Below are 16,569 nucleotides of genomic sequence, written 5' to 3' on the forward strand. Positions count from 1 at the left end.
TTTACCAGTATGCAGTTTAAGGTATCATCGCAAACATTAAGACATTTTTTTTATGTTTTATTTCTGTTAGCAGTTTATTGAAGCTGTAGTTTTAAAAGAAAAGAAAAGCAGAATACTGAAACAAACTGCTAAACTTTGTAACTGTTGAAAATACAAAAGGTCATTGAACAACAAAATTTTTTTTAATCATCTCTATTTTTGTTTTATTTATTTATCAAATATATATATTTTATTAATAATATTAATCATCCACTTGTATATTGGTGTAGTTTTTGTACTTGTATACTAGAGTTTTGAAGTTGTAACGAATCTCAATAGTTATAACCTGATGAAGACCGAGTTAACGGTCGAAAATGTTTGTTTTCAATTAACTATTACTGGTTTTTCAAAGGTTGTTGGGAGTGAATTATTTATTAATAATAATTATAAATGAACACTGGTGATTGGCTATGGATTTATACCTCATCATCAGGTTGACTGTAGAATTTTATGGTTTTTCTTTGTGTTGAACACCTAAATAGGAATCAGTTTCCCATAGAAAGTCTTCCCAGAAAGCATCCCTTTGATAGATCACCCACATGTGCTGCTGTATTCCATCAAACAAAATCACACAAATAATTATTAATGATAAAATAAATTTGTAAAAATTAAATCAAAAAGAATATTCATAATATTCAATCACATAAGTTTGAGAGAAAAGGATTAGTGAAGATGCCATTTGAATCATCTCCATTCACGTTTTTAATGAACTTTAAGTGCCCTGGATTCATAACTGTAATAGAAATAATTCATTTAAGTTACCTGAAATATGAATAATTAATAATCATTTTCAAAATAAAATGAGTGACATTATTCATATTTGAATTGTTTATAATTTGTATAATTTTATCTTACACAATTGACTAGTTTTGTAAAGTTTCATAAGCATGAGAAGAATAAATGTTAAATCTTTGTTTAATTTCAGGATCTAGAACATTTTTTTTAATACAAAAATACTATTGAAAAATTAATAAACAGTAAAACAGATCCTGCAAGTGAATTCTTATATATTTATCAAACCCAAACTTATCATGTTAATAACTATATAAGAATTCAACTTGCAGGATTGTGGTTGCTTGTTGTTCTCTATTATATGTATTTTCTTAGCACAAAGTTGCCGTTGAGAACATATCACACAGGAAACACTTTCAGTGGAAAAAAGTTGGTTTATTGGTATGAACAGATATGCATTTTGGACTTAGTGCTCCTCTTCAGTCCTATTATTACATATTTATCAGCAAATTGATTACAGGTTTACAAATTTACAGGATGCATTGAAAAAATTAGGATATGCATACAATGGTTTATACAATAAAACTTAATTACCTGAGATAGTAACAGTTAAACCAACGTGACTCGTGAGAAGATATATACATAGTTGAAAAAAGGAGAGGAAAATGGAGCTAAAAAATTGCAGGATCATCTTTACCAAACTTTTCAGTTTTTCTTTGTAGAGCTGTTTTCTGTAAAAACAATCTATAATTGAAAGTTTTAAACCATTTTATAGAAATATAATAATAACCAAATAATCAAATTTTAAAATGCAATTTAATAAATATTTTTAAGATGACTCAATTTTATTAAAACCTTGATTAAAATAAACAGCATTTTTCTAGAATTATTAATGGTTATTTTTAGATGTTTTCAAATTTCCAGCTTCAAAACCACAAAACTTCCAAACACATTTAACCAATAGATTTACTATAATTAGTTTGTAATAATACAAAAAAAAAAAATTTTCAAAAAATTTAATTTAATTTAATAACTATGGTCTTATTTTCCCAAATTTAATTAAATATTACATTAAAAATTTATGATATGCCATTTTATATATATATATATATAATGTAATAAGTAAATCTGTAATATTTTTCAGAAAAAGACTGATATTTTATATGTAGTTTATAATTATGCTTTTATTTTTGAATAATTTATTATACAAAATTTAAAAAATACATATTACAAAAATTAATACATATAAGGAAAGTTTGTTAATTTGAATAATAATAAGTTTTTATAATAACAATAGTTTATTTTGAAAACATTTGTTATTGATAAATGTTTTAACCATTCTGATTTTTATTTGCATTTAATCAAAATATTGAAAACATCATAATAATTTTTGTTTTTGTATTTCAGACAGCAATTTACATTCTAATAAGTGTCTAAGTTATAATAAAAATTGAATAAAATAAAATGTTTTGCATAAATTATTTTATTAAAGGATTAATGTTAAACCTCTGTGCATAGGTTTGGAAGTTTAATTCTTTTTTTTTAATGTTTTTGGATCATTCAGTGAACAGTCTTTTTAGAATTATATGAGATTTTGCAAAAGAACAAAATTTTTATCCTTTGCATTTAAAGATGAATATCATTAGTTGGATAATTTGAAATTTCGGAGAAACAATAATTGAACTTGTAAACCCGTAATACTTATTTTTGAAAGAGCAATTTTAAGAAGTTAGAAAATTATATACTTGTAAAGATTTTATACTAATCTTTTAGTTTTTTATGATAGTAACCAAATATGAATACAAAAAATATAAAATAATAAAATTAAATTAATTCAAAACATCATAAATATTCTTATGACGTAGAGAATGTCATCATTATTTCTGATTATTTAAATAAATTGTAATCTTTCTTTCTAAGTTTGCAATTTATTATTGATTTGAATTCGTATTGAATAATTTTTCTCATCAATATGTGATTATTGGTGATTATATTAACTCAAATAGGTTAGCAGCAGTCATGTTTTTAGTTTTATTTTAAGTAGACAGCTGCCTACTTTCATATTCATTTTTCAAATTTTTCAGAAATGAGTAGAGATAAAGATTAATGAGTAAAGGAATTTCTTAATTTATTTTAACCTTTTTTAAAACCTTCAAAGTAGAAGTCATTCAGATTTTCTTATAATATAAGCAATAAAATAAATTTTTAAATAAAAAGTTACAAGGTTTTAATATACTTTTGTTATTCATTTTTTAATATATTACCATTTTAAGTGATGTATTTTTCCAAATGCTATTCTATTTTTACATTCTGTGCACGAAAAATTGTGGTGTTTTTCCTTGATGATCATAGCAGCTTAAAAGCACCGACTTTGAACATCATCTTTAATGAGATCCATGCAGGCTTTGGTTTTGAGTATTGAAGTCACATGTCACAGTGAAAATAACAATTGTATTGCATTTATAAACAGTACTGTTATTGCAGATGCAAAATGAATTCCTTAACAGAGACTGTAATGTATTTAATTAATTTTGGAAATTTTGAAATTATTGATTACATTCTAGAGATGTTAGATACTCATAGGAACTCAGCAATTCTTATTCATGAAAGCAAACAAGTGGCTTTCTTTTGTAGGGATAAATTTGTAAGCAATGTTTGTTTTTAACAAGATGATTTGAATAACTTTTTTATTGAAGCTAAAACAGAAATGATGACGACTGTGGTTTATTTTGTATATGTAGTGATTCTAAAAAGAATGAAGTAAATACAATTAAAGTTTTTAAATAAATTTGCTTATTTCAGAACTAACTAGGACAATAGGCTCATAGGAAAACATTTAAATTGTATTAAACTTTACTTCTGTCAACAGGATTAAATTAATCTGTACAGTGTAAAATATATTTTAATTGCCAATCACTATGACATAGCATAATATTTTCTTATGCTATAACTTTGTTTTAAATTTAAATCTGTAGTATTAAGTTTAATATTGTTATGTTTATGGTAACTAAAATACTAAATGCAGTTGAAATACACCATGCACAAAACCAACACCAGCACTATGAAAAGAAAAATTTACTAATGTTTTCCTCTATATGAAATAGACATCATCAGGTACAAACGATATAGAACAAAATGGCTAACAAAACTCAAATGTTTTTTAAAAGTTCAAACTGAATACATAATTAGAATACATTGTGTTAAAATTTATATGTTATGTTTGGGATATAATTTCAAAATATGTATATTATATATACTACTTCATTTTAAATATATATATAATGTAAAATATATATATTACATGATATATTTTAGATCAAAATGTATATAAGAAAATATAGAAACAGTATTTAGGTTTGTTTCTGTAATCTTTAACATAAAGTTAATAAGTAAAAATTGAATTCTGAAGTTTTGTTTGAAATCGAACAGATTTATCTTAAATAACTCTAAATAACAGATGATTAATTTTTCAGTTAGTATATAATATTTTGTAATTTATTTATTTATCAGTGTTTTACAGGTTCTGTTGGCTGCATGTAATTGCCTAAGTGGTGGAGCATTGCCTATAACAAGCAAATGTGTGTTTCTAAATCTTCATAAAGCTAGTTATAGACTATACAATAACACCACAAAACTTTAAAAATACCAGCACAAAAATATATTTAAAAATAAAATTGTATTGAAAACATTTGTCACAACCTATTTATTTAAAATAAATTTTTTGTGCTAGTATTTTTGAACGTTTTAACAATGTATATGACTCTGAATGGCAGGGATGAGTGCAATATTTTAAAATCCAAAAGGTACTGCTTCCTGTGGTTTCAAGTTGCAAATATCTAGGGGCCTTTGTTGAGATGGGGGAGGATTGAACTCGGAAGTGCAACATAGAATTCAATGTGGATGGTTGAACTGGAAGAAGTTGAGCAGTGTGTTATGTGACAAACTGAAACGTAAATTGTAGAAATCGGTTATTAGACCTGCAATGTTGTATGGACTGAGACATGGTCAATCACAAGAGCCCAAGAAATCTGGAGATGGCTTAGATGAGAATGTTGAGATGGATGTGTGGGAGTGTCAAGGAAAGATAGAATAAGGAATGAGCTATTTGAGGTTTTGTTAAGGTGGGTCCCTTGAGCAGGAAGATGCAAGAATGCAGATTGAGGTGGTTTGGCCACATAGAGCGAAGTAGTGAAGATTGTTGGAAAGAGGGTTGGAAAACTGGTAGTGAAAGGACGGAGGAAGAGAGGATGACCAAGGCTGTATTAGAAAGATAAGGTGGAGGAAGCCTTGAATCAGAGAGGACTTAAGAGAGAAGACACCCTTGATAGGAAGAAATAGAGGAAACATATTAGAAAAGGAAATGCTGACCCCATATAAACATGGGAAAGGTGAAGATAAAGAAGAATTTGTATTGTAATCAATATAGTATTGCAAACACACATTTATACAATAGCACCACAAAACCTTCAAAAAGGTTTTGTGGTGCTATTGTATAAATGTGTGTTTGCAATACTATATTGATTAGAGGTATAGAGTCAGCAGAAGTTATATTCTGTATCTACTGAAACCATTACAGCAGTAGCATTAACCAAGACCAAAAGTTTTATCACTAATGTGTAATGTATTTGGCATAAAAAGGCAGATATGCAAGGTGTGATGTGATGCAAGACAATACCTATTTTGCAAGTTTTCCACTAAAACATCATTTTTGCTGTTATGAAAGAAAATAATTAATTGTTTGAAAATGATTTTCTTTCAGCTGTAGTACTTGCAGGAAAATTTGCATTTTCCTTCTCAAATGAATATATAACATTAGAACAAATTATATTCTTATGAAAGCATTTATGATTTGATATTGAAAAAATTTGAAAGCTGGAGCAATCAACAATTAATTAAAACAGAAACAATTACTGTATTTTTCTGTGTATTGTGTGCACTTCTATGTTAAAATTTATGAGAGGAAAATAAGGATATGCCCTATATGTGGGTAGTACTAATTCCATATTTATATGTTTTTAATTGATATGCTTATGAGTTAAAAAGTAACTCTAGAAATCAATAATGACAGTGATGAAGCATTCACGGTCTTCTGTGATGCATAAATATTGTAAATTTGCTACCAGCACATAAAATTCGTTGTTTCAAAATATGTTAAAAAATAAATGCTAAAATTCTTTATAATACAAAAAAACAAGTATCTAAATATAGACAAATTAAAATTTGAATTAAAAAATTAAAACAAAAGATTTTTTCTTGAAAATTTGGGCCAAAAATGTATGCACACAAAATATAGTATTTAGAAGTTGGAAGTAATAAAGGGCATAAGAAGGGAAGACCAAAACTGAGATGGAGAGAGAAGGTGGTAGAGGATTTGGGAGAGATAAGAGATGGAGAAGAGAGGATATTCTGGATAGAGAGAAGTGAAGACAGATTGAAGATGGGAATGCTGATTCCATATAAAAATGGGGAAAAAGCAAAGACAGAGAATATGATTAATTACATGTTTAATGTATAAAGCAGTGATATAAACAGTACAGTTTGCTATGCAACATTTCAGAAACAAAAAATGAATCATTCTGTTATTCAAAGGTTGAGAGACTAGTGTTACATAATGTTTTTGTAGACACTATCCCTACCCTTTGACTACACTTTAATGATTACCTGCATACTCACCCACCCATATCTGCATTAAATAATTTATGAACAGACCCTAAGGAACTAAGGAATAAGATTCGTAGTAAGGAAACAGCAAACAAGCTTAAGAACCTGAAATTGCAAATTATTCTGCATGGAATACAAAAATGGATTGGAAAAAAAATGTATCACTCTAAATGGTGATTATGTTAAAAAATGAACATTTATGATTAAAATAAAGGATTTTTGCTACTTTTTAAAAAAATAGTCCCATTATTCTCTTTCCAAACTAATTTTATAAAAATGGAAATCTTATTTATCAATCAACTCTCTTATTTTGTATTATACTGAAATATTTGTTCAATTCTTATTGTGCATTATGATGTCAGTATTGGCTTGTCTAATGATATGGCAGAATTTTGCAGCAGTATTTTTTATATTGTTTGTATAAATTATAACTTTTTATTCAATGATATAGTTTATTTTAAACAGAACGTGCTCAGCAAATAATTAGATAATGATAACACACCTTTATGTTGTTGAGATAGTTTTATTGAAACCTAATGCTTTTGGCCTATTCTATAGGCCAGTGGTTCTGTCTTTTTGAAGTCAGGGAACACTAAACTATGACATTTTTTTTCTGTGGAACACTTACAATACATCAGCCTTAATGCAAGGTGGCAAAGCTTTTTGAAATGAAGCATTATTGATCCAGTAGATGATGACATTGGCATTTGCTGGTTACATTCCCATACAAAAATTATTTTACATTGTATTGATTTTTTGTGGAACACTTGAAGTGGCTTCACGGAGCACCGGTGTTCTGCGAATTGAGAATTACTGCTATAGGCCATCCTCAAGTTGTATTAGAGAATTGGAACATCTGTGTTCCAAAAATGGAATACATATATTTAAATTCGAAAATTGATAACATGTAAAACACAAGAAAATAACAGAAGAATAATGTATAAAAATATAAATATAAAATAAAAATCAAATTTAGATATAGTAATAAAAATAATAATTTACTAATATTACTTTGAACAAACATTAAGATAAATTACAAAAAACAGCACACATCTGAACCTTATAAGAATTTCCAGGATATTTAATGCAATCACAAACATTATCGATCTGCACAGGAGATCATCTTCAGGTTAGAAATTTTCACTTCTGCTTTCTGTTTTGAAAACATTCTCCTGTGCAGATCGAAAAACGTTTGTGATTGCATTAAATATCCTGGAAATTCTTATAAGGTTCAGACGTGTGCTGTTTTTTGTGATATTTTCCAGGCTTACTGTGTTTGAGCTATTAAAATAAATTATTAAGGTATAAATTATGAGTTCATGGTAAACTTTTTGACCATAAACTTCCAAGCCAATGGTAGGCCTTCTGCATCCCTTGCATTTATGCATGCCTCTTCCAGTTTGCTTTTGTAAATTTCAATTTTCTCAGTAGTCCTTGCTAATGTTGGGGAGCGCAAGGACTTGTTTTTCACACATTGTCAATTTTTGAATTTAAATATATATATTCCATTTTTGGAACGCAGATGTTCCAAATTCTCTAATTCAACCTGAGGATGGCCTATAGAATAGGCCAGAAACGTTAGTTTTCAATAAAACTTTCTTGGCGTTGTAAAAGGTGTGTGAAGATATACAGTTTATATTGGTTAAAATATAATATTTTTAAATACTGTTTGATTAAAATAATACTCAATTTATGAAAATAAAATAGATATCATTGTTTAATTACAGTTATAAGTAACAATAAAATAAGTTAGAAATACTTTTTTAAGATTGGACATAAAATTTATAGAACATTAAGAGAAAGTAAAAAATTATCTTTCATTCTGATTTAATGTAGAACTAAATGAATGATAAATTTTATTATTATTATTTTTCCTTAAAAATTATAATTCATTAATAACTTGATTATCCTAATTTTATATTTAAATATTCTGGTTAATTTAGCATTATTTATAACTGTTTGTACAGAAGTTTTAAACTTTTGGAATGCATCTTTCACATTTATTCATGTTTGTTTATCTTAGAGTTTTTATGTATGAATACATTTTTGAAATATCTTATTCCTTAATTATAACTAATTATAATTGTAGTGTACAATTTGTTATTTGCAATATTTTATTAAATATATACATACATTTTTTTCTTTCAGAAATAATATGTCTCAAATGACACGAGGTGGATCCTTGCCAGTTAGTTACTTACAGACTATGGTTCAACCTCATATGGTTGCTCAACAAACAGTTGATTTAGCATATCATCAACAATCTCAACAACAACAGCAACAACAACAGCAGCAGCAGCAACAACAACAGCAGCAGCAGCAACAACAACAACAACAACAACAGCAGCAGCAGCAGCAACAACAGCAACAGCAACCACAGGGTAACAATAACAATAATAAGGTTGCATCCCCACAAATTTATTTGAGCAATCCAGCAGGAATGATGTGGAATTATTTTAATTTTATGCCACAATATCAACAAACTGGTCATCAATTAATTGTACAGCCAACAACACACATGTCCCAATCTCAACCACCACAGAATTTTTGCATGATAAATGCGAGTGGACAACCAAATACGTCTCCTTTGGATTCAAATTATCTCTTAAATTTTCGTGGTTCTAATACTACAGCAAATGTTGTTGGTCACAATTCTACTGCAGCCTCAAATAATGTTGCATCTGTTTTATTTAGAGAGAGTATTGCAGAACAAATATCACAGTCTCCACTTAATCAGAATATGTCTTTAAAAAATTGGCAACAAGACAGTTCTTGTGGCCCTTTGAATGATCCTTCTCATTGTCCTCTATCTACATTGGCAATACAAAATAATTCTCGTCATGGATCTAATCCTTCACAGGTAAAGTTTTTAATTTTCCAAAACTTTTTGATAATAAATATTTAATTATAAATTATATTATTTTTTTTAAGATGGTAACTAGAGCTGTTGGACAAACAGGCTTGCCTTCCCAACTACTTGGTCCCTCATCAATGAATCAAACTAATAATATTGCTGCAACATCATCATCGGCTTCTGATATGGGAACAAGTACCTACTCATTATTCAATTCACCTTGGCCATCTGGATTAACTGTTTCTCGAGCAAATAAAGAGAGTGAGTTAAAGTTTATTGTGATATGTCTAAAATTTTTCTGGTACTTGAATAATCACTTAATAAATTGATAGTTCTTACTTGTTATAAAGTATAATAAAGGAGAGTGCAATAATATAAAAAATTTTACTTTTTAGTGCAATAACAAAATAGTTACGATTTTTATTTTAACAATTGTGAAAGTTATACAAAGAGTAAAACTGCATCATGATGAAAAGAGTTACAGAAATTAATAATTGATATTAATATGTTATACATGTTACACTAAAAATGTTTACATTAAGTTCCAATAGAGGAAAATATCAAACATATTGAAATAAAATTTTGAGATAATGTTTAAAAAATACTTACATTAAAATTAAAATAATGTGGATATTTTGAACTTTAAACCCTTTGAAAGTTTAATAATTTACTATTAAATTCACAAAGAATTTAGTTGTTATTGTTTAATTTTTTTACTTTATTAAGCTATTAATAAGATTAGTAGTCTTTCTGATGCCAAAAACTTTTGAGCTGCTATTTCTTATGGACTTGTTAACAGTAAATTGTTTTCTAATTCTCTTGTTTTATTTTCATATAAAGTTTGTTTATTTTGAATATAAGGAGATTTCTTCTTAAAAATACTCAATAAATTAAAAAGTTTAAGATTTTCAGAAGTTTGTTTGTTATCTTTAGTATATAAATATTTGAAGTTGTGAATAAAATTATAATTAAACTATTAAATTACAATAAGTGAACACATTAAATAAATATTTAATAATAGATAATATTGGGTGAAGATTTATTTGATGAATATGAATAGGATAATAAATAGATAAGTTTCTAAACAATTCTTGGTTACTGTATCAGTTTTTCTATTTTATTAGTCTTGAATTAAAAATGCAAACATTACATCTAATACTTTGATATGCTAAGTAACAAAAATATTAAATTTGACTATAAAAAGCATATATTTATAATGAGACATTGAAAATGAAATTTCATAATACAAATATGAATCGTATTTAAAAAGATTTATTAACACAGAAAAGAAATTAAACTAATAAAACAAAACAATTCTAGAAGTTGACATTATTAATGGAAAAAATATTTTTAAGTAGCCCAGAATAATGATTATAATGAAACAGAGAAAAATATACTATTATTTTTAACAGAAAAATTAAATTTGCTGCAATTTATTTTAATAAACATTATCAGATTATTAATAGGAAGATACTGAAAATAATTGGTACCGAAATGATGAGAATATTTTGAAGAATGTTAACCTTATAATTTTTATGAGTAAATCTTTATCATATTGCTGATCATATCATATTATTATTTTAAAAGTTTTTATGGTTTGTAAATTTTTTTTAAATATCAGTATTTTGCTTTAAAATATGCCTAAATTCAAGGATTACATATTGTAAGATTGTTTGTTTATATTCTAAATTTGTGATAGTCTGTCTAGCTTATTCCATGTATAAAAAGAAAATGTTTCTGAAATATATAACATATTATTAAAAATTAAAAATAAATTTGCTTAATAATGTATTATCAAGTTAATAGTCATAATTACAGTTATATTCTAATCATAATTAAGTGTGATGAGCATCTTCTAAATTGCATTAAAAGAACAAATAATTAGCTTAAAATTTCTTTGGAATGTCAAAGTAAACGGTGTTTGAAAGATTTTATCATGAAAATTCTTAAATGATATAATTACATAATTAGACTGTATCATAAATTATTTTAAATAAAACATAACTAATAAGTATATAGATGAACAACTTCTTACTTAGGATGTTTAGGAGATAATAAAACAAAGCCTTTAGTTTCACTAAGATGAAAACTTACAACTTCCGACATTGTTGTTTTAAACCTTTTGACTATGAGAACCATTTCTATAAGATTTTTGTTGTTTTCAATGTTGCATCATTTTATAGGATTTAGTTTGTTGATTTTAAAATTTATTCTTACATTTCCGCTCTAATGTAAGTGTAAGAGACTGTCCATAAATGACATTCACACTGGAAGAGAGGAAGGGGGTTATGACAAGTTGGAGAAAGTCAGACAAGGGGAGAGGTGTTGAGCTTTAGTTGACATCCATTTATTTCATTAAATTTATATGCATTTTATTATATTTATTTCAAAGTTTCTTGTGTGTTTTGTGTCAACTTATGATATCTATCATTCATAAAGTGATGAAGATTTTAAGGGAGATCGTGTTTTGTTGGACATGGAAGAAGGGAGGGGTTATGGAAACTTGGACACACTGGTATGGGAAGTGGAGTAAAAATTTCAAGAAAAATGCAGACATAATTTATGGATAAGTTTAAAATGGCAACTTGCAGTCTTTTGTGACTGATAAAATTTAAAATGGTATAATATAGAAATAAGTTTTGGGTATCTGTATTCTTTACTTTACAGCTGAATTAATTAAATATAGTTTAAAAACAAGTAATTCGGTTTTCTTTTTTTGACACTTTTGATGTTTTGATTCATTTCATCAATTCCTTATTTATTAGGTGCCCTGTGAGATTGTACGTATATTTGGAATGTAGACACTTATTAAACCTGCAATATAACATATGATGTTAGGAAATCCCTCTGAAATGGATGATTTTAAAAAGGTTTCTTATTTCTAAGGCTAGAAAAGAAAAATTTCCTTTTTCTCCTTTCTTTTAAATTAATTATGCTGATTTTTATCTTTATGATTTCAGTATGTAGCTCTTTTAGTTTTTTCTGTTTCTTATATGTCAAATCTGAATTTGTGTGTTTCAATAAATACAGATTTACATATATAAATCTTTCTTTTTTAAATGTATTTTATAATCCTTTATCTTGTAAAACTTTTTTAGCATTTCCAATATTGCTATTTTTTTATCTTTAACTTTAAAGAGTTTACAGAACTTAACTTTAAAGACTTTATAGAAGTTTACAAGAGCATTACTACAGAAATTCATTCTGTAGTAATGCTCTTGTAAACTTTCATTATCTGCTATTTAGATAACTTATGTATCCAAGTTAATGCTACTGATATATATTTTACAATAGTGTTTAAACTTTATATATTTGTACTATAACATTTATATCTTATGCATATTTCTTTTTTGTTCCACCTTCTTTTTATATTTTTCAAAATTGAAAATGTTTCTATAGAATAAAAATTTAATTTTAATAAAATTCATTGGTTTTAAATGTAATTAGAAAATTAATATATAAAAAGTATTAATTTTCTAATTAAGTTTAAATCAATGAATTTTATGAAATGAAATTTCTATTCGATAATTCTGTAATTTTATTATATATATTCTAAATTTTTTATCTCATATTAATGAAAATTTATTTTTTAAACACCAAACTTAAAAATAAACTAATATGATTTATTTTTGAGTTATATTTTACAATTAACCATAAGTTAGTTATAACCAATATTTTATTAATTTAAATCACATTATTATTAGCACATGGAAAATAAAGTACTTTTATTTTCCATGTGCTAATAATAATGTGATTTAAACTAATAAAATATTGTCCAGCTTATCAATTTGTATATCTAAGAATTTGAACAATGCTTAATATCAGTACTAAGTTACATATGAACATTGCAAAAGAAATATTTTATTAAAATAAACACAGCATTGGCAATAGTGTTTGTTCCTTTTTATATACTTGAATATTTAAGCATATTTTATCATACTTTTACATTCTAATAATTACAATCTAATAATACATATTTAAATTTCAAGAGAATTATCATATAATTTTCTGAATTTGAAAAAATACATTTAGTTTTCATATTACAAAGAAAAATTACAGTTAAGGTCATTTTTTTAATTTAATTATAGTAGAGCATCGATTATCCGACTCAGTTGGGGACTGGGGTTGGTCGGATAACCGAAAAGTATGAGAAAATACATTATTAGTATAGTATATTAGTATATCCCATGTAATTTGTATATTAGTACTGTATATCGCTACTTCGCATTGAATTTTCCTCGATGTTAAGCCTAACAAAATTTTTTTTTAAATAATAATTGTCACTATTGTATCGTTAAAAATTATTTCTTTATTTTGCAGAAAATAAATACTGGCCTCCCATTCATGATCTAGCTAGTGTTGCCAGCTAAAACACGCAAAAATTTAACAAAAATAATATTAAAGTAGCTGAGACATAGCCAAATATTGTAGCACCACATCACTAGCGGACATTTGAATTTCCGACTAGAATGTGGTCGGTTAACCGATGTGACAGTTGATCGGGGATTGGATAATCGATGCTCTACTGTATTTCAAATTCTATATAAACAAATAAAGATGATTTTTTTAAATCTAATTATATAGATTTTGTATGATTTAAAGCCAATCTATTTATGCTCTGTTGTGTTGTGTTTACATTTTTTAATTAGATCTTTTGATAGACATTCATCCAACATTTTTTCATTTATGTTTTCTTATTTTTATGTTTTACTTATTCTATTAGAAGCATATTTTTTGTTTTAATTGGAATTATTAATTGCATTGCACATTACAACAATATAGTTAATAGTTTACTTTTGATTATGGTAAATTTTTGTAATTAACAATTTTTTTATTTTGAATATTATATAAAGAATGGTGCAAAAATGACTTGACATTTAAAACTGTAATTACAATGAAATGATTACTTTTAAATGGTCAAATTGTCTTCTCTCTGGATTAATGCATTGTTTAAGTCTTTCTGGAATGTTTGTAAATACTGTAGTAGAAAGATAGTATTTTCTATCAATTTGATGAGAAGTTTAAATTGTTTCAAGTGCTTTTTTCTTAGCATAGACACCATCTTTAATGACTCCCTAAAAGGAAAAATCTATAGGTATCAGATTTAATGACTGTAGTGCTATTTAAATAGATTTACATCTACCAATCACTCTGTTGTTGAAAACATCATCCAGATATTTCCATGAAGCAGCTATTCAATAAGGTAGAGAGCACTGTGTTGGAAAAAGATCTCATCAATATTATCACAATCTCAAACTAAGAATAATCTAATTCTGATGCATTTGTAAGTTCTTGTTACTGTTCATAAAAAGAAACAAAGCCCTATTATGCTAAAACTAGAAATACCATCATTCAAGTCTATCGTTAATTATTTTTCAATTGTAATGTACCTGTTTTCAGTGTATCAATACATACAGTTATGCCTGTTTACATGACCAGATAATGCAAAAGTTGTTTCATCAGATCATATAATTTTTCTAAATAAATTTGATTTATGTTGGTATTTCTCTAACAGAGCCTTACAAAATTGAATTTTTTAATCTGGATCATCAATAAATTGATTTAGGAATAAAAGCTTTAAATTTTGAATTATGTAAAATTTTGTAAACCCAACCTTTTTGACATATTCTTGCTAACTGTTGAGTTGACTTTTTAGGATTTTGAATTACTGTTAAACAAATATGCAATCCATTTTCTTCTGCTCTCACAAATTTCAGATCTTCAAATCTGGACAAGTCTAATATTAAGCCATTAAGTTTGAATAGCCTGTATAAATCATACAATACCTGATATAATGATAATCTAGAATTAAAATGATTAGTTCATTCTGAAATAATAGATTTTTTTATTATAAAAATCTCCATGCAAAAATTCATTTTTCTTTAGACCATGACTACTAAAACTATGGTTCATGAATAAGTTATTACTGACCACAATGAGATTTCACTTAAAATTTCATAATTTTATATATTACATTAATAAAATTATTGTAAATGTCATCAAAAGTCTTTTAAAACATATTATTTTATTATTTTTGTTTTTCATTACCATTTAAATATTTAGTGCCAGAGGCAGACTGGTAATCAAAATTGATTCAGGAAATTATTTGAAAATGGCCCACAAACTCGTTTTTTCAAAATGATTAGAACCCAATTTTTTTATTATTGTATTTCTCTTATTAATTCAATCTAAAAATTAAAATATAACAAATAAAACAGCAAAGCCATTCTTGGGACAAGACTGTCTTGGAGAACGCATGTGCAAATCTCGCACTCGTGTCTGTTTGTAGAAACAGTCTGACCCTTTTGTATTTTATTTTGACCTGGTTCTCGGTCCCTTGATTACCTACAAGTGTGGTTTTTTTATGTGCGCATGATTTGGGCACCAAATACTCTGTGCCAAATTGCAACTCCTGACATGTACTGTACTTCATACCTCTAAGGTGTCCAGTCATTGACAGCAGCACAAATTTTATAGACAAGACATAGTCTTGTCAAAAAAATACATTTGAATATCACTCTCTATTTAATAATTATTTTTATTTAATTTCACAAAAATACTTCTCTGTGAAGGATTGGAATGAAAGAAAACAGGTCCACAAACAAAAGTTTGAGAAGCACTGCTTTAGATAACATAATTTAGGATGATTGAACTTTACAAAACAAATGCCATATTACTTCAAATTTAAGCTGCAGTAGGAGTTTAAAATGGAAAATTGGAAAAAATAATAAAAAATAAAAATGATTTTATATATGATTTGCATCAATTGCAGGGTATCTTCTTTTTTAGGCCCTGAGAATGATTTTCTGTCTTTTTTACACTGAAATAACCTTTCCTTTATGGCTCTCTTTTTGTCAACCATAAATATTTTATCAGATGTGTGATTTCCAATTCCTTTGATGCACAACATAACTTTTCTTTTGAATTCAGCATCATATATAAACCATTTTTTCATTATTAGTGAGTATGGGTAATAAAAAAATTAAAAATTTGATTCTACATAGTTGCTATCAAACAGCAACTGGATTAAATCAGAAAAGTGTGAACAGGGAATCACTGAATAAACTGCTATCAATGATCATAATACTATGTGCATGTGTAGAGCGTAAAGCAAAGACCTGATTTTTGGGAGTGAAAAATCAGCAGAAATGAGAAGTTAAAATATTCACTTTGAATTTAAGCTGCACTCTAATTTTACATCTTTTTCAAGATGTAAAATTAGAGTGCAGTATTGTGCAGTGCAGAATTGTAATAAAAAGTGTAGCTTAAATTCAAAGTAATAA

At 26.5% G+C, this 16,569-nt stretch overlaps 1 protein-coding gene across 1 annotated transcript in view; it reads left to right on the plus strand.

The window, feature by feature from the left end:
• LOC136986598 (nonsense-mediated mRNA decay factor SMG7-like) overlaps positions 1-16,569 on the plus strand; it is a 129,684-nt gene that overhangs the window by 78,344 nt on the left and 34,771 nt on the right. The window contains exons 21-22 of the mRNA XM_067284182.1: positions 8,581-9,292; positions 9,364-9,547. Of these exons, the coding sequence (XP_067140283.1) occupies positions 8,581-9,292; positions 9,364-9,547 (896 nt within the window). The remainder of the gene's footprint in view (positions 1-8,580; positions 9,293-9,363; positions 9,548-16,569) is intronic.

The sequence above is a fragment of the Centruroides vittatus genome, unplaced genomic scaffold, assembly GCF_030686945.1.
Source record: "Centruroides vittatus isolate TY-2023 unplaced genomic scaffold, ASM3068694v2 scaffold_1152, whole genome shotgun sequence".
Taxonomy (NCBI): Eukaryota; Metazoa; Arthropoda; class Arachnida; order Scorpiones; family Buthidae; genus Centruroides; species Centruroides vittatus.